This window comes from Bacillus rossius (assembly GCF_032445375.1).
Source record: "Bacillus rossius redtenbacheri isolate Brsri chromosome 9 unlocalized genomic scaffold, Brsri_v3 Brsri_v3_scf9_1, whole genome shotgun sequence".
Classification (NCBI taxonomy): domain Eukaryota; kingdom Metazoa; phylum Arthropoda; class Insecta; order Phasmatodea; family Bacillidae; genus Bacillus; species Bacillus rossius.
In genome coordinates, this window is record NW_026962012.1 from 21,923,814 (window position 1) to 21,947,692 (window position 23,879).

Consider the following 23,879-nt stretch of genomic DNA (forward strand, 5'->3'; position numbering starts at 1 on the left):
TTCAGCGAAAGTTTCATTTTTGCCCAGCTTGTAACTTGGTGGGGCTCTTTTGCTATATTTGCCTTCTACATCATGTGCGTGAACTATATTCAGTTATTTATCTATCCTTATTGGTTGCCTAGACAGACTCAGAGGGTGCTTGCTTTGTTGATCATCTCTTCTCATAAACTAAAAACCTTTGTTGTCAATCGAGTCTGTGAAATCCACTCTCATTTCTACAAAATATCTGGCTGGAAGACAATCGTACTGACTGTGTCTCACGAGGTTTCCTGCGTGCCGAGCTCATAACACATCGTTTGTGGTAGTTTGACCCACCATGTCTACACCAGTCTGAGGAGTTGTGGACATTCACCCCTCTTCTGATTGCGATGCAAACCCAAGCTGCAGGCATTGGTGGTCGTAAATTCTAAAGACCTGGCTGGTGTATTTCCCTCCACAGCAGCAGCAATGTCTCCTTCCAGATGCTGGTGAGGTATCTCGAGTGGCGACAGTGCGCACTACAACTGAGACTGCTAGACGCCCAGCAGTGGAGCTCTGCCCACTGATGTGAGCGTTGAGTAAATAGGAGTGTTTTGAAGTGTAATTTGTACACAATGAATATCTTTCTCTGTTTGGATTTTGATAAACAAAATCGTTAGTAATGAAATAGAACAAGAATAAACAAGTTAGTGTTTTTGCTATATGAAATCTGGTTTATCAATCAAAGCATAGAATATATATGAAGAATTGAATGTGTTACATATCAAGATTAGCGTGGCCAGGCAAACTGACAATAACTTTCATTAAACTGTTGAAGTATGAAGAAACAGCAGTTGATCAAATATATTGATTCCACCCAGATTTAAGATAAATAATTATTTGAATGGATGAATAAGTTTATAATTGGTAAATTTGTGTAGTATTGTTAGTCAAAAACAAAGAAATATTAACAGGATAGCCAACTTACATACCAACTCCATATTGTTTTCCCACACATATTAACTGTGATGCTCTATTACAAAGAAATATTTACAAAAAACATGTGGTCATTAAGTCCTTCAGTTAAACTTCTTAACTGAAGTATAATTTTGTTCAAGATACGTCTCGGAATGAAATTAATTACATCCTAAGCCGTTGCTGACACAAGGCATTAAATTTATAGCTAAAAAAGAGTCAGAAAATGAGAAAAAAATTAAGGCTTAATCAAAAAATTTAAAGCACTTTGAAAAAGGCACTGTGTGGTGTATCAAATTTCAGAGTGGCTCTAAGAACATGTGGGAGATGCTCGTGTGCTTTCAAACACACAGAGGCCGTGCAGGTAGGGGGGAGGGGCTTATCTTGAGGTCACAAGCTGACATGCAGGGTGGGGATTAGCCTGGAGATTATTGCACACAGTGAAGTGACGTGGAGGCAGACTTGAGCAGGCCGGACAAAAGGGAAAGATTGGTAGCACTGGAAAATGGCGAGACACATGAGACAGCACAGGAGGGGTAGTTAAGGTTGGCCTGAAGATGGCCTTAAAAGAAGTGTGTGCGCAGAGGAATAGGATATACGTGAGAGAAGAAACCAAACAAATACGGCTACACATCTGAAAGGAGAAACTTTAAATATAAACACTTAAACATGAACACTCTCAATACTACAGGGGACTTAAATATTACATTTAACCTTTAATATAACATATACACTAGGTCTGCTTACCCTGGCTAAGCCTTGAAGTGGGGCCTGCAAAATAGAGTCATGTTAATATCAACAGCAATTTTTACGAGATTCAAAAGCTGAAATTTTATCTTTGAAAAGCTAAAAACATGTAGAACAAATTGGCAAGGTAAATGACAACCCAGTGTGTGTACCCTTTAACAAAAGGTAGTGTTAGTAAGCAAAGGGACGTGCGTACTGCTGTAGGAGGGCTGACGGGGAACGGCCACGTTGGGCAATATCCTTATGGCAAGGTCGGCCTTGCAGGGCTGCTGAGCGTGGTGACAAGGAGGAGGGGGTGACATAGTGACAGCTGGTCCCCCTGGAAGAGGGGGGTGATGTAGAGACAGCTGGTCTCCCTGGAAGAGAAGGGTGATGTACAGACAGCTGGTCTCCCTGGAAGAGGGGGGTGATGTACAGACAGCTGGTCTCCCTGGAAGAGGGGGGTGATGTACAGACAGCTGGTCTCCCTGGAAGAGGGGGGTGATGTAGTGACAGCTGGTCTTCCTGGAAGAGGGGGCTGATGTAGTGACAGCTGGTCTCCCTGGAAGAGGGGGGTGATGTAGTGACAGCTGGTCTCCCTGGAAGAGGGGGGTGATGTACAGACAGCTGGTCTCCCTGGAAGAGGGGGGTGATGTACAGACAGCTGGTCTCCCTGGAAGAGGGGGGTGATGTAGAGACAGCTGGTCTCCCTGGAAGAGGGGGATGATGTACAGACAGCTGGTCTCCCTGGAAGAGGGGGGTGATGTACAGACAGCTGGTCTCCCTGGAAGAGGGGGGTGATGTACAGACAGCTGGTCTCCCTGGAAGAGGCGGGTGATGTAGTGACAGCTGGTCTCCCTGGAAGAGGGGGGTGATGTAGTGACAGCTGGTCTCCCTGGAAGAGGGGGGTGATGTACAGACAGCTGGTCTCCCTGGAAGAGGGGGGTGATGTACAGACAGCTGGTCTCCCTGGAAGAGGGGGGTGATGTAGTGACAGCTGGTCTCCCTGGAAGAGGGGGGTGATGTAGTGACAGCTGGTCTCCCTGGAAGAGGGGGGTGATGTAGTGACAGCTGGTCTTCCTGGAAGAGGGGGGTGATGTAGTGACAGCTGGTCTCCCTGGAAGAGGGGGGTGATGTAGTGACAGCTGGTCTCCCTGGAAGAGGGGGGTGATGTACAGACAGCTGGTCTCCCTGGAAGAGGGGGGTGACATAGTGACAGCTGGTCCCCCTGGAAGAAGGGGGTGATGTACAGACAGCTGGTCTCCCTGGAAGAGGGAGGTGATGTAGTGACAGCTGGTCTCCCCCTAAACGTTACCTTGCTATTGCAACCCATGGACCATGGGGTCATTGCAACAATGAAAAGAATGTACAGAACCAAACTGCTAATGTCCAAAATTGAAGAAGGTTGTGATCTAAAAGAGTTTTGGAAACACTACAAAATCCTTGACAGAATCTTAGACATTGCATCTGGATGGGACTTAGTAAAACCATCAACTCTGAATAAGTCATGGAGAAAATTCTTGCGTAATTTTGAATCAAATGTGAAGAAGAGAATGAAGATGTTGAAACGCCCACGGCAACGCTGGCCGACTTGGTAAAATCAGTTCCGGGTGGTGAGAATGTAGACGTTGGGAACATTGCAGAGTGGTTTGAGTGTGACGCTAACGAGCCGGGGTTTGAGTGCTTGACAGATAAGGAAATTGCTAACAAAGTAACGGGAGAGGGTGCGAAGGAAGAAGTGCAAAGTAAAAGTGAAGAAGACGAGCCCAGTGTGAAGGCGCGGATGACTCACGAAGCGTCTTTGCAACACATCGTCGGACTACTTCACTATTTAGAGGAACAAGACGACAATGCGCATTTGGCTAAAAAACTTATGTTGTGGAAAATTCAATCAAGAGTTAAGAAAATATGTTTCCAAAGCAAAAAACAAAAGCTAGTGACTGAGTTTTTCAAAAAGTTGTAAATTTAAAGAGTTGTGATTTTTTAGTGTCTAATGAAGTCTCTGAGTACGTACAGTACTGTAGCCTTGTTATGAAGTAAGTACCAAGCATTTTTATGTTTACATTACTGAAATGTATTGTATGTTAATTATTCAGTAAAGTACTACAGTTTTACCATCATTTAAAATTTATTTCTGTTAATTGTAACTTTTACTGTACGTAAATTTTTAGATTTTTAACTTGAAATTAATGTTTCATTTTTTGTTTCCCATTTTCGACTCTTTTGCAGATTATCCACGATTTTCACTATCCGCGGTGGCCCTGCCACTTAATTTCGCGGATAATCGGGAGTATACTGTGCATCAAGAGCATTCATGCTTAAAACAAATCTTCCTTTTCCAACGGTGTAGTGTCACTAAGGTCTTCCTTCGTAGGTGTAAGCCTGTGGGGGTCTGGGCCTTCCTCTTCCTTGGAATTATTCTGTGAATTTTCAAACTCTTGTTCTCGAAATAACTTCATCCTACAGTTGGAACACAGCTTTTGTCCAGGAACTAACAAAACATCAGCTTTCCTTTTTCGCATCTTTGGCCATGTGAAGAGATATAGGTCTTATGCCACTTTTCATAGACTTTTTGTGTTATTTGTTGGGTCACAACATTTTTAAAAGCTTCCCGATAATATTTAATTAGTGATGTTTTGGATGTAAACATATACTTTCAAAGCTGAATTTCTTTTTCTTTATCAGGAAGTTCAGCAATATTAAGAATTATCTTAATGTCTGTGTATGTATTTATATGATACACAGAATTAATAAAAATACCTACATTATACTTTTCATATAAATTGGTAGCCATTGTAGATTATAAAAAAAAACTGTTGGTTTTACCTACTTAGTCAGAAAATACAAAGTAAATAACTTATCAAAAATGTAAAAATGTCAACACTCAAACATTGTCAACACTCAAACATTAACTGTCATATATTAAACAATCCCAGACAACTTGTTGAAGTGCACAGAGAAATAGCAGCTCCTAAGACTCCCACACACTGGACAACCTGTGACTGACTGATATCTTCCATGAGATCACCTACAGTAAACATTTAGATGATATTACATCATCTACATTTAAGCAAGATGCAATATTGTGCAAACTGATTGAGTGACCAAACATTAATTGAACCTGACGTCGTCCAGGGCTACGCCCATCTGAGCCCGATGTGCCACCACCTCCCTCCCCTCCTGTTAATCCTCCCGGCTGACGTGTTTTAAATAGCGCGCCGCCGCAAGAGGGCGCTGTAGAATCAGTGCTTCGCTCCCCAAGATATAATAATACTGTGCAAATCTTTTGATTTGTTCCCCAAGTGCCATATGTTTTATATTAAAATTTATTGTAATTTTTATGCATTTAAATCACTAACCACGTCCGCGGCACGACGGGAGACAGGGTAACTGTTCAGGGCGCTTGGCACCAAACACCCCCCCCCCCCCCTCTCCCCGCTACCTCTGCGGCCATTATTGTTCGCGCAGTCGCTTCCCGTCGCCAGCTGGAGAGAGACGCTCCGTTCCGGCTCTCCGAGGAAGGCGTTTTCATAGAGCCATTGTGTTTGCGTGCTTCGAGTGTTATTTGTCGGCGTGTGGGGCGCCCTGAGATCCCACTGCGTGGTTAAGGTAATTGCGAAAGGGGGAAACGAGTCACGCCGCCACACGGGCTACGTCACGCCTGAGACAGAGTCTTCTCGCCGGGTCCGTGCCCCCTAGACACGGTGGCGCCCACTAAAAGTACGTTATAAATACTACCGAATCCCCCGACCTTGTCAATTGGCGCCCAACGTGGGGCGTGACAAAAAGCTGCCTTAACCACCAAGACCGGATGCGCGGGAGTTGTGCGATTGTTAACCGGAGTGCACGGAGCCGAGCAGCCATTGTCCGTGCAGCGCGCCTAACGGTACTCCGTCGCGACCACTAGCGCGCTTCCAGGAATCCAGGCGCAGCAGAGGCATTCCGCATCCCGGGAGCGGTAATTTTGTTGCAGTGCTTATGTGAGTTGAACTAATGCGAGCATGGCAGACGATAGACGACCGGCAGCTGGAGTGGGCTTAATTAAACCAGAGCTCGTGTTTAATATAAACAGTATGTATTGCGTCACGTGCGCACGTCCGAGGCACGTGGGGGGCGTCACGGGGGCCTCGTGGATGGACACGTGCGTGTGTCTGGAACGCTGCGAACCACGCCTGGACGGTTTTGCGGGGCGACTGAATTCAGTCGGGATAGAACGTTTGAAGTGTACTGTGGCAACCTGTACTGGAGAGGCGGGCAAGGACGCTTGGTGCCGAAACTGCCGGGCCTTCAAACACGTGCTGTGTATGGACCAGACCGAGCAGGCTTCTTCACGCGACAGTTGGTACGACTGCACCGAATGTCGGGAGGTGAAGTTCGCAACACGCGGGACGGCGTTCGCCACGGGGACGCGAGTCTATGTCGAGCCAACAAATGCGTGCGCGCGACCTACGCCTGTGGGTCACATCGAGCTGCCCGAATTTTCTCGACGGACGTGTGACGACCCGGGGAAGTTCGTGCGAGTGTGTCATGAGAGACTGAATCGGTACGGCGTGCCGGACGTGGAGTGGGCAGAGCGCGTGGGAGGCGCGCTAAGAGGGGAGGCGAAGACGTGGTGGAGCATTGTCAGTGAATTCGACATGCCCTGGTCGGAGTTCACACAGCGATTCGAGGCGCGGTTCGCGGAAGTGAAAGCGGAGATGAAGGTCAGGACGGAGTTGTACTGTCTGGAACAGAGTCTGAATGAATCGGCGGAGGCGTTCATTGTCAAGAAGCTCCGGCTACATAGACGGCTGTTCCCGGCGAGCGGCCCGGAGGGATTGTTGGAGCGCATCGTCGAGCTGATGCGTCCGGAGCTACGCCCGCATCTACGACATGCAACCCGCCAGACGGCCGAGGAGTTCACGCAACACGCGCGCGCCGTTGAGTATGACCTGAAGTCGGTACGGTCATCCAAATCAACAGTACGAGCAGAGACCGTGATAGCCGCTGACGCAACGGCTGTGGTGCCGTACTTCCCATCCGCCAACAACAGTCGGCAGGAACGCCCGCCACCGGCGTGGCGTAGACGCGAGATTGGCGTGGGGCCGCCACCGCAATGCCACTCGTGCCCGAGTGGCACCTTCCACTGGCATGAGGACTGCCCAGTGCGCAACCGATATCGACCAGCAGCCCAACGGAACGATCCGTCGGGAAACGGGCAGCCGGGGGCGACGCGCTAACACGGCCCGCAACCCCCGCGCAACCGGCTATCACAACAACAACAGCTGGACCAAGCCTGGGGCACGTGAGCGTGGAGGAGTGCGTGCTACTCCGCATCCCAGTCGTGGTCAACGGGCGGGCAGTCAGTGCCCTCATTGACACCGCCGCCAGCCACAACTGTGTGTCATCGCAGTTCGCCGAAGGGACGCCCTTCGAGGCCTGGCCGGGCCAACTCCAGCTGGCGACCACTGGGAACGCCTGCCACACCAGGGGCGTCGTAACGCTGCACGTGGACGTGCGCGACCAACGTTCGAGCACCACGGCGTTGGTGGTCGACGACCTCCGAGACGACGTTATCCTGGGACATCTGTGGCTGTACGACCAAGGTGCCATGATCGAGGTACGCGATGGGTGCGTACATGTCGGCAACCAGGGCCGCCGTACAGTGTATGGCCTCGGACGCTCACCGCCACCAACCAAACACCAGGTCAGTCTCGCTACTTTCAAGCATGGGGTGCCCCGTGAGCACCAGGCAGCTATCCAGAGTGTAATTGTACCCCGCAGTGACGTGTTCGCGACTGCCGATCCGCTGAGACGTACGACGGTCGCAGAGCACTCTATTCCTACTCACCCCCACACCCCTATGTTCATCCCTCCTGGCAGCTACGGGCACACGGGGAAACAGACCATCCTGAATCAAGTGAGGGAAATGTTGCGAGATGGCATTATCGAGCCCAGCGAGAGCCCATACAACTTCCAGGTCGTGCTAGCGGAAAAAAAAGATGGCACTTTACGTTTCTGCGTTAATTTTAAACCAATTAACAAGGTAACAGTAAACGCACCACCTCCACTGTTGAACATCGCAGATACAATCGCAGGGTTGGGTAATGCAAAGATTTTTTCCTCGTTAGATCTAAAAGCGGGTTACTGGCAAGTACCCATACGCCCAGAGGACCGCCCTAAAACCGCTTTTACGACTCCGGACGGCAGACGGTTTCAGTTTTGCGCAATGCCCTTTGGATTGCAGGATGCACCCGCCACGTTCCAGAACATGATGACGCGTGTATTAGGGGACTACGCGGGCAAGTTCGCGGCCGCATATCTTGATGACATTATCATTTGGTCACAGACATGGAACGAACACGCGCACCACCTCGCGTTGATCCTAGAGCGACTAGCCGCCCACGGGCTTACATGTAACCCCGAGAAATGTCAATTAGGTACAACGGAACTAGATTTTTTGGGCCTGGTCGTGAATGCGGAGGGGAATCGGCCAACGTCACAACAACTGTCTGTCATTGTAAACAAGCCTATCCCAAACACTCGTAAGCAGCTGCAACGGTTCATCGGACTGGCCAATTGGCTACGTGCGTTCATACCAGAGTTCTCTGTCATCGCCGCACCACTGACCGAACAGCTGTCACCAAAAAAGTCCTACCGGTGGACCACGGAAATGCAAGCAGCTTTCGAGGAATTGAAACAGCGTTTCCGGCAATGTCACTTGCTGGCCCGACTAGATCCAGGGAAGCAGATAATTGTACAAACGGACGCAAGCCAACAGGGAATAGTAGCCATATTGTTACAGCTTGGAGATGCTGGCGAGCCTCGCATAATTGAGTACGCGAGCGCCAAGTTCGGGGCAGTAGAGCAACGCTACAGTGTGAATGAGAGGGAGTGTTTGGGTGTGGTGTGGGCCCTGAGGAGGTACAGGCCACACCTAGAGGGCCAGCATTTCATACTGCGGACAGACAGCCAGTGCCTGAAATGGCTTGCCACTATGCAGGGGCGGCGGTCAAAATTGACGCGGTGGGCTATGGTCCTGCAAGCACTCGACTTTACTGTGGAACACGTCGCTGGCAAACAGAACGAGCTGGCCGACGAGCTGTCGCGTAACCCAGACGACACGGTAGAGGCGCGGGACGATGCGGACTGGGACGAGCTCCTCCCACCCACGAGCGGCACACCGACACCTAGGCCACACACACTTAGTCAGGCGGCGGCGCTGTGTGCGATCACAGACGTAAACAATACCCCCACCCTACCGCCTGGGGCGGAACTAGACGATCTAGACGCATTCGTGCGCGCGGCACAACGCAGAGACGAACACACGCAAGGGCTAATACGTCAGTGCGGGGAGGCGGCGTGCGAGGGGTATCGTGTGCTCGAGGGATTGTTACAGGCACGCACCGCAGGCACTCAACAACCATGGCGGACATTTGCACCCGCAGTGACGCGACGCGAAATATTCACAATGTTACATGTGAACAGACTAGCCGGACACCCGGGTACGGATCAGACTGTACGTGCAGTACGAGACCTCTTCTTTTGGCCCGGGGTTAACAAGTATGTGAGGGACGGCGTGCGAGGATGCCGACACTGCCAATGGCGAAAGGCGCGGCGAGCCGATGGGCGAGAACAACAAAGATTCCGGCGACCATCCGAGCCATTTCACACGGTCGCTCTGGATTTGATGGGGCCGTACCCAAGGTCAGCACGCGGGAAGAGATTCCTGTTGGTTGTGACGGATTGCTTCACGCGCTGGGTCGAGGCCTTTCCGCTGTCAAACTGCCGCGCTGGCACCATTGCACGCACCATGGACACAGAATTTTTCCCGCGCTGGGGCTACCCACGCGTTGTGTTGACGGATAACGCGTCACAGTTTTCGGGACGGAAGTGGAGGGAGCTATGCGAGGCGTGGCGAGTCACGACACATACTACGCCGTTGTACCACCCCCGCGCTAACCCCACCGAGAGGCGCAACCAGGAGATAAAGGCGCAGCTGAGACTCCGGCTGGCTGAAGACCACACCCTGTGGGACACGCACATCCCGGAAATCACTTATTGCCTGCGGCGCCGTGTGAACACAGTTACCGGCGAATCTCCAGCCACACTCGTGCAAGGACGTAACCTACCCCTGCCCGGCCAGTACCGGGTGCAAGAGAGATGCGCGGAGGACAGGGAGGAGACTCCAGAGGAGCGCGGGCGGAACATCGCTATGACGCATGAAGAGGCTCGTCGCAGGCAGGCGGCCTACCAGGCGCAACACACACCCGTCACCACACGACCACCGCCGCCACTGACACCTGGGCAGATGGTGTACGCGCGTCTACATCCACTCTCAGCTGGAAACAAAAACTTCTGTGCGGGGCTTGCACCCAAGTGGATCGGCCCCATAGCAGTGTTGCGCATACCAGGCCCCACCGCGGTCGTAGTCACACTTCCGAGTGGTCGTGCCGCGAAGTACCATCGGGATGATGTACGAATCGCGCACGGAGGCGGGGAAGGAGGCCCTGAGGGAGAGGGAAGCGAACCCGTGACCCCCACAGTTACCGAGGACCAACATCACGCCAATGCTGCGACATCAACCCCTATGGAGAACGAGGGCGCAGGATTCCAGGGGTTTCCAGGAGTGGAAGTGGAGTCGCCGGTTCCAGCCCCACGCAGAACGGGCCTGACAAGACAGCTGTTCACAGAGACAGACGGAGAGGACACTCCCTTCCGCGGGTTCGCGGAAACAGACGAACTGTCGACGAGAGGAGACGGTATGCCCTTGCCTCTGATATGGACGCCAGACGAAGCGGACGAACGACCAGAGTCGCCGGACAGCCATGAGATGATGTGGCCATTCCACTATTCCATAGAGGACTCAGACTTTAGGGTCTTCGTGGAAGAACCCGCAGAATCCGAGGCAGGTGAAGGAGAGAGAGAAGCACCTGAGCCCGCTCCAAGGTACAACCTACGACCCAGGAGACATCCAAGGGCACGGAGCTGCTGCTCAGCTGGCGAAATGTAAACATTGCCACAGGGAGCGCGAGGTAAACAATGCCACGCCCACTCAAGGTCGGGAGATGTCATCACATCGGCCTACTTTAGGAGGGGGCAATTGACGTCGTCCAGGGCTACGCCCATCTGAGCCCGATGTGCCACCACCTCCCTCCCCTCCTGTTAATCCTCCCGGCTGACGTGTTTTAAATAGCGCGCCGCCGCAAGAGGGCGCTGTAGAATCAGTGCTTCGCTCCCCAAGATATAATAATACTGTGCAAATCTTTTGTTTTGTTCCCCAAGTGCCATATGTTTTATATTAAAATTTATTGTAATTTTTATGCATTTAAATCACTAACCACGTCCGCGGCACGACGGGAGACAGGGTAACTGTTCAGGGCGCTTGGCACCAAACACCCCCCCCCCCCCCCCCCCTCTTCTCCCCGCTACCTCTGCGGCCATTATTGCTCGCGCAGTCGCTTCCCGTCGCCAGCTGGAGAGAGACGCTCCGTTCCGGCTCTCCGAGGAAGGCGTTTTCATAGAGCCATTGTGTTTGCGTGCTTCGAGTGTTGTTTGTCGGCGTGTGGGGCGCCCTGAGATCCCACTGCGTGGTTAAGGTAATTGCGAAAGGGGGAAACGAGTCACGCCGCCACACGGGCTACGTCACGCCTGAGACAGAGTCTTCTCGCCGGGTCCGTGCCCCCTAGACACGGTGGCGCCCACTAAAAGTACGTTATAAATACTACCGAATCCCCCGACCTTGTCAAACCATAACTTTTCTTTAAACATTTTTTTCTCCTTTTCATTTGTATTTTTCGTGTATAGGCCTACAGTATATTAAGTGCCTATTTCCAACAGGACTAAAATTTTGGTCTCACACTCAACCCTCGACAATTGTTTACATAACAATGACCCGTGATAAAATACCGTAGACAAACAAGTAGCTGGTCAGCAGAGGCAGGAGGAAACCCTCCATTACTGTGTACTCAGTCCATGCACACATTAAGCCCACCTTACACAATGCGAAACTTCTTTCATACCTTCTGTGGTGCGCATGGGTATGAAAGTGGCCATCACAGTTTGTATAGCAGAAAAGTATAAGGATTGGTTACTTCATACACATCATACCTAAAGTGTTAACAAAAACCCAGCTATTCCAATTGCTGACTAAAGCAAGTGTAGTGGGGTAGGATAACATGTGGCTGTCTGTTTAATCAAATACTGAAAATATATAAATATTACCATAGTTTATTCAAACATTATGTATCTTGGTGAATTATTATTAATATTTTATCTTCTACACGCCACTTGCAAAAATATAAATAAGTCCTCTTAGTAGTTATTTAAAAAAAATACTGTATAAGTTTGAATTTGCAAATGTAATATAAAATTAAAAGGATGCAAGGAATAAGGGTTTGCTATAATGTAATGTAAGATATATTCAACTAGCTAATGCCTGGCATGCATTGCATTGCTCATTCGATTTTTTTGTTGTAATTTTTAAGTCAGTACACATATATAAAGCATATGTGTGTGTGTGTGTGTGTGTGTGTGTGTGTGTGTATATATATATATATAATATTTTGAAGCTCTCTGTGTATCTTTATATCTGTCTATTTATATCTATATCTCTCTACCTCTCCATCTATGTATATATATATAAATATACCTCTCTCTATCTATATATCTTTCTCCTCTGTATACCTATATCTATATCTCTCTATATCTTGTAGTGTTGCAAGCCCTTATCCTCTCAACATACAAGACATTGGCTTAAATAATCTTATGTTTTTTTGATCATTTTAATCATTAGTTAGGTTTTCTGTTTCATTGTAAATAATACTGAAATGTTTCAGTGATAGTCATGTGTTAGCAATGTATTGTTTTGCTCCCATTTCTCATTAGTTCATGTTTGTAAGTATGTCTGTTAATTTATTTAATTTAAACTTTCAGAACCGATAAAATTCTATATTGCCTATTTGGCTGGTTAGTTTAGTTTGCAGATGTATTCATATGTTTTTCTGTACTTGTTTTGTTATTATCCTTTGTCTGAAAGCATATTGATGCAATGTTAGAGAGAGAGAGAGAGAGAGAGAAAGAGGCAGGTGTGCTCTGAGTGCAAGAGAGAGACAGAAGCGGTAGTTCCCCTTTAAGCGTGGGAACTCAAGGACAAATGTATCATCATAATTGGAATGAGACAGAGAAGGGAAAGCCCCTATTTGTATGTATGCAGAGTTTTTTTATGTTTTGTAACCTAGACTTTATTGGCTGATTTTTGAAATTGTGTCTTCATCTTGTATGTGATTGGTTGTTGGCACACGTGGCCATCTCCCTCGTGGATGCAGGTAGTCAGGTTGTGATCATGGTGCTCACTGAATGGCCGCGGTTGGGCTATGGCTTAAAAAATAATGTAATTATGTAGTGAATTGAAGCGGTAGTGTATTTCCTATAAAGTGATAATTTATTTGTCAATAATATATGGACATTTATTTCCTAATATTATAGAGGTTAATTTTTTTTTAAGATCACATTACTTATTTTTGTTATGAGTAAAAAATTAATTTGATAGGCCTACATAGTACGAAATAACCAAACCAATGGCCTGAGCTATGTATTTAAAGTTATGATAGAAAATTGGTAAACAAATAAAAATTATTAACACATTTTTGCTTAAAGAATTATTTCTATTATTCAATAATGTGTTTTTTTAAAAAATTAATATGTTTTGCCAGATTTGAAACACGTTAATAACATTACGACTACATTTACAACTCCATGCTCTGCTGCCCTTGCTACAGAGACACTATGAAATTTATGATGGAGACTATTTACCATCAATAATTTAATGTCAGGTTTCTTATGTATTTTAAATTTTGTGATTACAAAACTGATGGATCCTGGTGTTACAGATTGTAGATTTTCTTTTTTCTTATATTTCCATCTACATCTTCAACCATGTCCACATTAAACACATTGTCTTCCTCATCCATTGTACACGTTTTGTTATTTCTATGCAACCACATATGACTGTTTAGCACTTAAAATATAACTACCAGTCACAAACAAACACTAAACTGATTTAAACATGTTTAAAATTGCTGGGACACTTCATACAACATTTATATAAGTTTAAAAATATGAGCCATTTTCCACACTACGAGCTGAACAGGAGTTTGCTTGAGACATGTCTGCAGCGGTTTTGGCAAAGATGGTCCTATTCGTGATCGTAAGCGCGGTCTCGGTGACAATGAAACTTGTTGCCGCGATGGTGTTCTCAAGCAACGACTGTGAGGCAGGGTCACTATCTTAAGACGGTCTTCAAGACAGTCTTGTTGCAGTTACTTATAGACAATCTCAAGCAACATCTATGACACACCAACATTAAATAAGAATGCATGTAAGGATTTCTCGATGAAGCTAGTGACACCCTAGTAGTTACTAAAATGAGGAAAATTTATTTCAAAATTAAATGTTACATTTTAAGCATTTTAGACAAAAAAAATAGTAGTTTAACATCATTCTTGTGTGTAAACTATTGCAGGATTTATTTGGTTGCTTATAAATACACTGGTTTTGTTATTTCTTATCAAATCAAAGTAACTATCCATTATTGTAATTTGGTCAAGTCAATTAATTTAAGGGATAACAAAAGGAAAGAGAAAAATGGAATGCTATTAGAGTATATTCATAACTTATTTATTTTCTACACATTTTCTTTGTTGTGGGTTTTCAGTTCCTGTGTCTCCGCAACATTAAAGTTTTCCTGCATACGTGCCATTTGGTGTTTGGCCTCAAAGAAACAGACCTCTTCGAGCCGTCCGTGCTGTATGAATTGACAGATTTTTATAAAGTGCTCAACACCTTGTCGAAGTTATCCAACTGCCCTAAAGTTCAGCGGAACAAAATCCCGTAAGTACAAAAATGTTTTCATAGTTCTGATTGCAATTACACTTGCTGTGCTGGTTCATGTTTCTCACCTTAGACATATATAGTAATATTGCAGCTATTTTTACAAAATAAGGTAATAGCATCAATGTGTGACATTAGAGAGGAGAACTTAAGTAACTATGCGTGAAACGAGTTCTCAGTAATATATGGACATTTCTTCTGAGGAAGCTGACTGAATAACCAATGGGAAATTGCCTATATTTTATGGTTTAGGTGGAGAACATTTGAATTCTGAAAAGAGAACCATGCAGTGTGTATGTGTACGTCAGCTAGAGGAGAGTGAGCAGGTCCGTTAGGTTGAAGCTGGCATTTTGTACCATAAGCACTAAAGTGAGATAAAATCCTGGAACATGATTTTCAATTTATTGTAGATTATCCTGACTTGGCTTCATGATTTATGAGTACATTTCCCAAACCTTTGTGTAGCTTTCATTAGAAGAAAGGTCCTCTTTGGCCGTCATCACTAACTCGCCAGTCTCGTTGCCAGTGACGTGGGTTTAATCCCAACTCCCCAGTATGACTGAGTCAGTGCCTGAGTGGTTTAGAGCTCACAATGTTCATGGAGGAAGCTTGTCCCATTACCTTAAGCAAATGTGCATAACCGTGTGCCGTAAAACCCTTTCTTTTTATTTTATGTTTTATATTTTTGGTCTGTTATAGACTTTACAGAAATTTGTCAGGACTAGGGTGCAGCTTAGTGGCAGATCATGTCCCATTCAGCAACATTCCTCATCTGAGTTTTGCACTTTCACATGAGGTAGGGCCTCATCCCGTGTCACGCTGGAAGGATGGTTGTGCGGCCATTTATGATACCTATCATGTCTCTTTTTGTTTATGGTCACCATGTGTTCATAACCAAATGCTTAGCTTTAAAACCTACATAATTTAGTTGCAAGCACATGAGAAACACCTTCCTGGAACTAGGAGATAGGAGAGTGGTTGTTTTAAAATATTTTGTATTTTGCAGTTTAAGCTCAAGGATGGAAACTATTATTTTCACATACAGGCTATATTTTAATAAAAAATTTTCTGATTTGGGCAGGCACCAATTTTTATTTATACTAGCAAAATTATGGTTCTATGGACTGCAATGAACTCTCGGGGAAGAGTATTAATGCTTTAATTTAAGGCAAATGGTTAAGTTACGTGCTATGCCTCATCTGAAACACCTAAAATGGCTTCTATCTCTTCAAATTAATGATATTTTTACAATAAATAAGTTTCAGTGTACTTGGTTAACATCCTATTTAATAACAAATAATGAATGTAAACCATCTTTTATTGGTTTCAAATGTCTTCAAAATATTTGTTTCAGTGGCTTTTTGATCCATAAAAACAGAACTGCATCAGAGGAAGATATATACAGAGACCTTAATCCAGTGTAAGTTTTTTATTTTTTGTATTATACTTACTTTGCTCTTTGAGCAGATGCTATTTTGTGACTAATTGAAGTGCTTCAGTGCAAGACTGTCTAAGACTGTTTTGTAAACTGTTTTGCCAGCTATCTTAGTCATAGATTTTTTTTTTGTTTGGGTTAACAACTGTAATTCTAATTTTTCTTTAGCCAGCTCTGGAGTATCCTATCTCCTTTACTTTTTAATATATTCATAGGTGACTTCTCATATGTTTTTAGTCATTCCACAGGGGTATTGTTCGCTGATCTAAAAATTTGTGGAACATTAAATCTTTTTAATGATTATTTATTATTTCAAACTGATATAAATGAAATTTTAAATTGTTGTAAACTTAACCAAGTATCTCTCATTAAAAACAAAACTGGAATTATTTCAGTCACAATGAAATATATCCCATTTATATTTGATAACAAACTGTACAACAATATAATTTCCATATCCTTCTCTTTAAAAGATATTGGCATTATTTTGGATGCAAAATTATATTTTCATCAGCATATCAATTATATAATCACTAGTTGTGGAAGAACTCTAGTCTTAATCAACTAAATTACTTTTTATGATTATAGCCCTAATTCTATTCTATCTCCCTATAATTCCATAATCATTTAAATATTGTTCAGTTATTTTGAACTCTACAAATTAATCTAATAATGCAAAAACTGAAAATATGCAAAACAAACTGTTAAAAATTGTTAATCTAAAACAATTTTCACCACCTAAAGTAGCTTCACTTTGTGACCTTAAAAAATACCTAGATGCTATATTTGTCAAAAATGGTTATATTTTAACAGTTCATTGCAGATACAGTCAGACTTGGATAATTCGAAGCTTAAGGGACTACTGGAAACATTTGAATTATCCAAGATATTGATTTAGACAAGCAAAAAAAAAAAAATTAATTCCCCTTAAAAATTATAAATGTTACTTCCACCTAAAAGAGGTCCATTGTCGTGAAGCAGTCAATTGGTTCTTGAGAGAATAAAGGTTGAAAGAATAAAGGTTATAAAAAAAACAGCTTTTTAGTACATATGTACATATACATTTACAATAATACAGTGTTATACAGTAACATGGATTATAATTACAGAGAAGTCTAAAGGAATTATGTACAGTACTGTGTAACAGAAAAAAACTTTTGAAGCTTTTGTAAAAAGTTGTAAAATTTTTTGTTTTTTAGATATAATTTTTTCATTCAAGCAATATCCTTACAATTTATTTGAGTTTGAAAAATAGAGGCACTCACATTTTCTCGTCCTTTAACAAAACACCTCAATTCTTTGATGTGGTCCATGGTTTCAATGATTTGTAGGCACTGGTTTCTCGTTGTTTCATCTTCTTCATCTGAAGACCGGGGCAGCAGCCGGTGTTTTGACGACGTCTGCCAAAATTTCAGCATCTGTCATCTCCCCACCTACCGCCAAATCATCATCCATTTGCACAAAGTCCTCCTACGAAACACAGCACTTTCATTGATAACTTCTTCCCAGTTTTCAGCAGTAGGCACAATCTCGTCATTTTCTTGAAGTCCTTTAAGTGTGACGTGACAAAAATCGGCTTTTTTAGAACAGTTTTTAACAGTGTTTGGTTTCACTTGATCCCATGCACTGTTACACATTAGGGCTGCTTTAAGGATGTTAATTTACATTTTGTCATTTTTGTCAAGAAAAGCTCCTGACAGAAGGATCTGGACTAAAATGCATCGGTAGAATTGTTTGAAATCATGTATGACTCCTTGATCCATTGGTTGCATTTCAGAAGTCATATTAGGAGGAAAAAACAAAACTTTAACATTTTCCTACAATGTATTGTTGTTGTGAGCTGTGCTATTGTCAATAAACAATAAAATCGTGTGTTTTTCTTTACAATATTTTTTGTCCAGTTTCAACAGCTATTTTTCAAAGAGATTACCTATCATCCAAGCTTTTTGTTGGCAGCATACTCTTAAGGCTTTGTTTTAACATTTTTAAAACATCTTGGATTTTCTTACTTCCCGATCATTAAGAGGGGTAGCTTTTCGGGAACCATCTATATTTCCCCAATCAAGAGTGTGACACGGTGCTTACAAGTTTTGAAAGTCAGTGTTTTGTCTGGAGTGCATTTGTAAAACAAGCCTGTCTCATCCACATTAAAAATATCTTTTGTATTTTGGTCTTGAATCAACTAAGCTAAATAATTTTTCCAGTTCGTGACTGCTTGTTGGTCTCCACAAACAGTTTTAAAATAAATATTGTTTCTCTTTTCAACCCCATCAAGCCAGCCACTGCTACCCTTAAAAGTGTATTTTCCTATGCTAACAGCAAATTATTCAGCTTTAGCCATGATAAGTGGTACACTCAGAGGAATCTACTTATCTTATGTTTCCTTCAATAATTTTAAAACACACTCATCCACATCAGGATTTTCCAGGGTTTTCCGGTCCCTTAGCCCTTTTCCCATCTTTATCACTGTTATCTAAACTTCTCAAGAATGTGGACAAAGTGTTAGGGTAAACCCAAAGTCTTTCACAATCCCAGTCTTTATTTTCAAGCCTTTCTCCACCTCGCGAATGGCTGCTGCCTTTTCAGTAAAAGTTAAGGTTTTTTTTACATATCCCTAGTTAGTTTGGACAAAGACATTGTCAACACAACTCACTAATCTTTACACTACACTACGTATGACACACTGTAACTTAAAATACAGACCTAAAATGCACAGTTTCACAAAGAATCATAATATGTATACAGTATTGTAACAGCCTACTAGGTCGGTCAATAAAGATAGACTGAAGAGCGAGACGGAAGGTGACGATAGAGGGGGGGGGGGGGGGGTGAATAGAAGCCTACACATCAGATGGCGCCCGGCGGCGACGCGCTGACACAGCAATACGTACAGTATGTAAACAGAATGCCGATCACAGTCTCCGAGTCTCGCATCGTTTGTACCGTACATACTCCTCTAACCTCATAATCAAGCCTGCTAACGTTTACAAATCTTCCCTGCTCCTTATTGAGTGTTCTTGGTGCTATTATGCAGGATATATTTGCAGTTTTTATATGAAACTAATTAAGATTTTGCTTTCATTTATCCCACTAAAATTCAAATTTCTCACAATTATTTTACATTTTGTATATAAGAATGTCAAGGGACCGACAGAAAGGTTCAAATCATCTACGATTTTGAATTTAAAATGTTTGAATTATTCAAGTCTGACTTTATATCCGATATAACACAGGTCTTAGAGTTCCACAATTCCATAGTCATTTGGCAACTACACTATGTATACAGGGTGTATCAAAATTCATGTTACAATGCTTGAGGGTAGAAAGCTCTTATTATTTGCAACCATTTTTTCTAATAAACATGTTGCCGGAAACGCGTAGTTAAGCCCCTGTAGCCCCAGAAAGAGTCAGCGTAGGCAACCCGTTGGGCTTTGTGCAAGACAGACGATGCTGTGGTGAATTACGTGTTTACGACGCCGGGCAGCGCTCGAGAGGACTGTACGATGTCGAATGCTGACCCCTGCCCCTTTTTACTTCCGTTGGTGTCGCCCTCACCTCTTTTCTTCCGTACGTGCTGTGCCATAGCACTGCGCAGCGTGACAGTGTGTTTTGATATCACTGGTGGTCTGTCGTTGACTGTTCTGTCATACAAGCAAACACGTGGTGTGGCAACGTTTTAGTGGAGCTCAATGGAGTACACGTTTAGTGAGTACACGGACATGCTGCTTGTTTACGGGGAAGCTAGACAAAATGGACGAGCCGCCCGTCGTCTGTACGAAGAACAATATCCGGGTCATAGGATTCCAGCTCACACCATGTTTGCAAGACTTACTCAGCAAATGCGTGATACTGGTACATGTGCCGTCATAAGACCAAATGCTGGTGCTCCACGCAGGGTTTGTACTCCCAGTTTTGAAGAAGATGTACTTCAGAGATTTGAGGAGAGTCCGGATACAAGCACAAGGGCAGAAGGTTCCGATATGGACGCTGACCAAATGGCTGTTTGACGAGTTCTTCATGAGCAACTCTTGTACCCGTACCACCTTCAAAAAGTGCAACACATGGGTCCGGCGAACTATCCTCTTCGCATGACCTTTTCTCGTTGGTACATTCGAAGAGGAACCCCGAGTTAGCGGTTTTATTCAGCTATGAAGCCAAGTTCACTCAAGACGCTATTCTCAGTTCGCACAACAGTCATGTTTGGAATTATGTCAATCCGCATGCAATGTGTGTTACAGCTCGCCAGGAACGTTTTTCAGTTAATGTGTGGGCCAGTATTGTTGACGGCGTACTCATCGGGCCTTTTTTTCTTCCGCCACGACTTACCGGCACCGGATACCTCCACTTCCTTCAGAACAAACTACCAGGTCGTCTTGAAGAGGTTCCATTGCATGTCCGACGTGTGATGTGGTACCAACATGACGGGGCACCACCTCATTTTTCCCTGCAAGTGCGAGAGTATTTAAACCAAACATTTCCAAACCGATGGATTGGACGAAAGGGCCCTGTCGCATGGCCGCCAAGGTCACCGGACCTAACCCCGTTAGATTTCTTTCTGTGGGGTTACGTAAAAGGGCTTATCTACGCTATACGCCAGTAGAAACGGTAGAAGAGCTTACACAGCGAATCATTGAAGCGTTCGAAATCGTAAGGTCGACTCCACACATGCTCCAGCGTATCTGTGAAAACATGATTCGCCGTTGCCACCTCTGTGTCGCTCAAGGTGGGCGTGTTTTTGAGCCGTTACTTTAGGCTGTCACGTTGTTAAAACGCATGCAACAATTTCAATGTTGTGAAACAAAGCCGAAGCTGTGATTGATTTCAGAGTGAAATTAAAATCTGTGCCACGATTAAAAAGGTTATTTCTCTACTCGAACGCCCGCACATCCACAACATAACACTCTACAACGGGTTGCCTACGCTGACTCTTTCTGGGGCTACAGGGGCTTAACTACGCGTTTCCGGCAACATGTTTATTGGCAAAAATGGTTGCAAATAATAAGAGCTTTCTACCCTCAAGCGTTGTAACATGAATTTTGATACATCCTGTATACAATAACAAGAATTGTATAATTTATAGATTAATTTCTAATTTTATCAGACTTGACAATTCATTTTAACATACTTTGTTTATACTTTTAATTACCTTTTTGCCATGAGTCATTTTCAAGTATCCACTTATTGTCTTTCTAATTTTTAATCACTTTTATTCTTCACTATTATAGTTATTTGATTTTGTATATCGTGCTTAATTTTATGTCTGTTATTTTGAGCAATTATGAAAAAGAAAATTTTGTGTTATTTTGTGTCCTTTAGTGTTATTTTATGTTTTTTTTGTGTTTGTCTTTATTTACTTTATTAGTGTTTGCTAGTATCTGTTGTTATCTCTGCTAATGTGTAGTACTCTTGCCCTCGTATGTTGGCCATCTGTGGTTGTTCTGCGTGCTGTGGTTCCGAAGGTAGTGGGAGTCCATACCTTGGCAGTGATACTGTGTATTGGTCTTTATGTCTAATGACTGTCAGTGGGCATGTTACAACTTTAAATTAAATAAATAAATTAATAAATAAAATAAAGACAATGTACAAATAACACTTTTCAGCGGTAATCAAGAATTATCTATTTAAAAAGAGCTATCAGAAAGTTTATCCGACTTAGTTCGGCCAAAATTTCAGCATCTGTCATCTCCGCCAAACCAATTATAAAAGCATTTAAATTAGAGGTGGGACGATACCACACTTTCGATACTCGATTCTGTATTGTTTTTTCATTTTGATACTTTCGATACTTCGATACTTTCAATACTTTCGATACTCCAGGGAAAAATATTTTCCCATTAATTAACAATTATTACAAATAACATAAATTAGTTTTAAACTATATAAATTCAATCTATCATACCAGCATAATGTCAGATTAAACTTAAATACATAATGTGTAAATAATTGCATTATATTAATGAAAGATATGAATTCATCATTATATATACATATAATAAAACCACCAGAAATGTCAAATACAGTCCATAATCAAGTAAAGCTGGCATGAGAAACAGTGGCCTTACAAAATGTTTGAAGTCCTTTCTTGGAGGGGGGGAAAAGTCACCAAGCCTAAATTAGAAATAAAAAAATTAGGCTATTCTAAAAAGAAAATCAGAAATTTTTGCATGTTTGTTTGATTTTACAAACAACTTTATGCAACAGAACAATTTTCAATAAAATTTTAACTTGAGAAACGTAAAATACAAAACAATCCGATCGTAAGAAAACAATAACAAACGGGTATATTCAGTTCAAAGATCAATGAATGCACAAAATATGAGATCCATGCCTTGGTAAAGCGCGTGTACCATTTTCATAATCATTGCTAGTTTGCGCCACTAGTCTCGCTTGGTGCTGGCCATAGATGCTACTAGCGAAGTGCAGAGTCTTCCTGATACTATCCATATCTATGGTGCGATAAAGTTATTTTCTTACGTTTGCAAAGGTAAACAATGAACTTTTTCAAAATAAAAGCATTAATTAAAATGTAATTTATCAGGAGGAATATATCTATCAAAAAAATTTGTGAATTTTAGGACTTTTCCGCTTCGTAAAAACGTATGAAACGGGAAATTAATGATTTTATAAGTGTATATTCTGGGAAAGTAAACCATTGTAAATATAGTACTTTCGGCGGGACCAAAGTTAATTGGCATATTACACGGGAAAATGTATGAAACTAAATGTATCATCGAGGTTCTACTGTAGTTGTATTTTGTACGATGGCGACTCAAAACTTAATTCAATACAAATGAACAAGCATTCCGGTATCGAAAAAATGTATCGAACTTACAGTTTCGATACTCGATACTTTGCGATACCGTCAAGTATCGAAGGTATTGAGGTATCAAAATATTGAAAATCCCATCACTAATTTAAATCAACTAATTCTCAAGGATTTGATTAAAAGTATGTATCTCATCAGTAGAAAACTAGACTCTACACAAAGGAACACTGAGGCTTTCAGAGGCTTTCAATGCTAATATGCATATTCACTTGATGTGAAGGAAGCAAAACTTGTAGAAATTAAAAAAATAAAAAGATCTCGAAGGGGGTAGTCTTGATGAAAAGTTGCTACAGGATGTAATTACCTAAAACAGCAGCGATGCGAGATGAGTCGTGGCAACGATGGCATCACCTCCACGTAGAATTCCCGTTGCAGGATTGGAAACGACCGTCACGGACTCCCTATATCTGCTACAACAGAATGGCGGAGACCTAGCCTGAATCTGTGGATACTGGCGCAGACCGTATAATCATGGCCACTACGGGTGTCCGCAGCGAGCCCACAGCGGTCTGGCGCTGGTGTCTCTCTTTGCTTAGGCAGTGGCACCAGTTCAGCGAGGAGTGCTCAAAGAACTGGAAAACTGTGTTAGCTCCCAAATGGCATATATATGTAGAATTTATAACAATAACCAGAGAATTAAAAATTATGATAAAATCTTGAAAAATCTCAAATAAATATAATCATCACCAAACTAAAGTGTGTCAGCTAACGAGATTAAATTAAAATACATCCCATACTAAAAAAAAAACACATGTAGCCAAACACAATAAATTATAATAGTAGTTTACTCTGGAAGTATCCCAATGCTTATAGAAGCCGCTTCAATTTCGGCATTATCAGTTATGCCAATAAATGTGTGTCTTTTCTTTCGAAGAGAATACCAATCACACTCATGGTTACTGAAAAAAAGTAGACTCTTCTCATAATATTTTAAAATGACCAACAAATAACTCTGAAACAAACATTTACAATTACATACAGTTATATGAAACAATAAACAAAATTGACTTACTGTTTGTAGTTAATGTGCCATATTGTTACTGTCGTAACCTCTACAATGTTCTCACACCAGAATCATGGTGAACAAAG

The 23,879-nt window shown here is 43.2% G+C and overlaps 1 protein-coding gene across 1 annotated transcript in view; it reads left to right on the forward strand.

Annotated features, from left to right (window-relative positions):
• LOC134542623 (protein vav) overlaps window positions 1–23,879 on the forward strand; it is a 196,101-nt gene that overhangs the window by 23,327 nt on the left and 148,895 nt on the right. Inside the window, exons 2-3 of the mRNA XM_063387022.1 lie at window positions 14,354–14,529; window positions 15,884–15,949. Coding sequence (XP_063243092.1) covers window positions 14,354–14,529; window positions 15,884–15,949 — 242 coding nt within the window. The remainder of the gene's footprint in view (window positions 1–14,353; window positions 14,530–15,883; window positions 15,950–23,879) is intronic.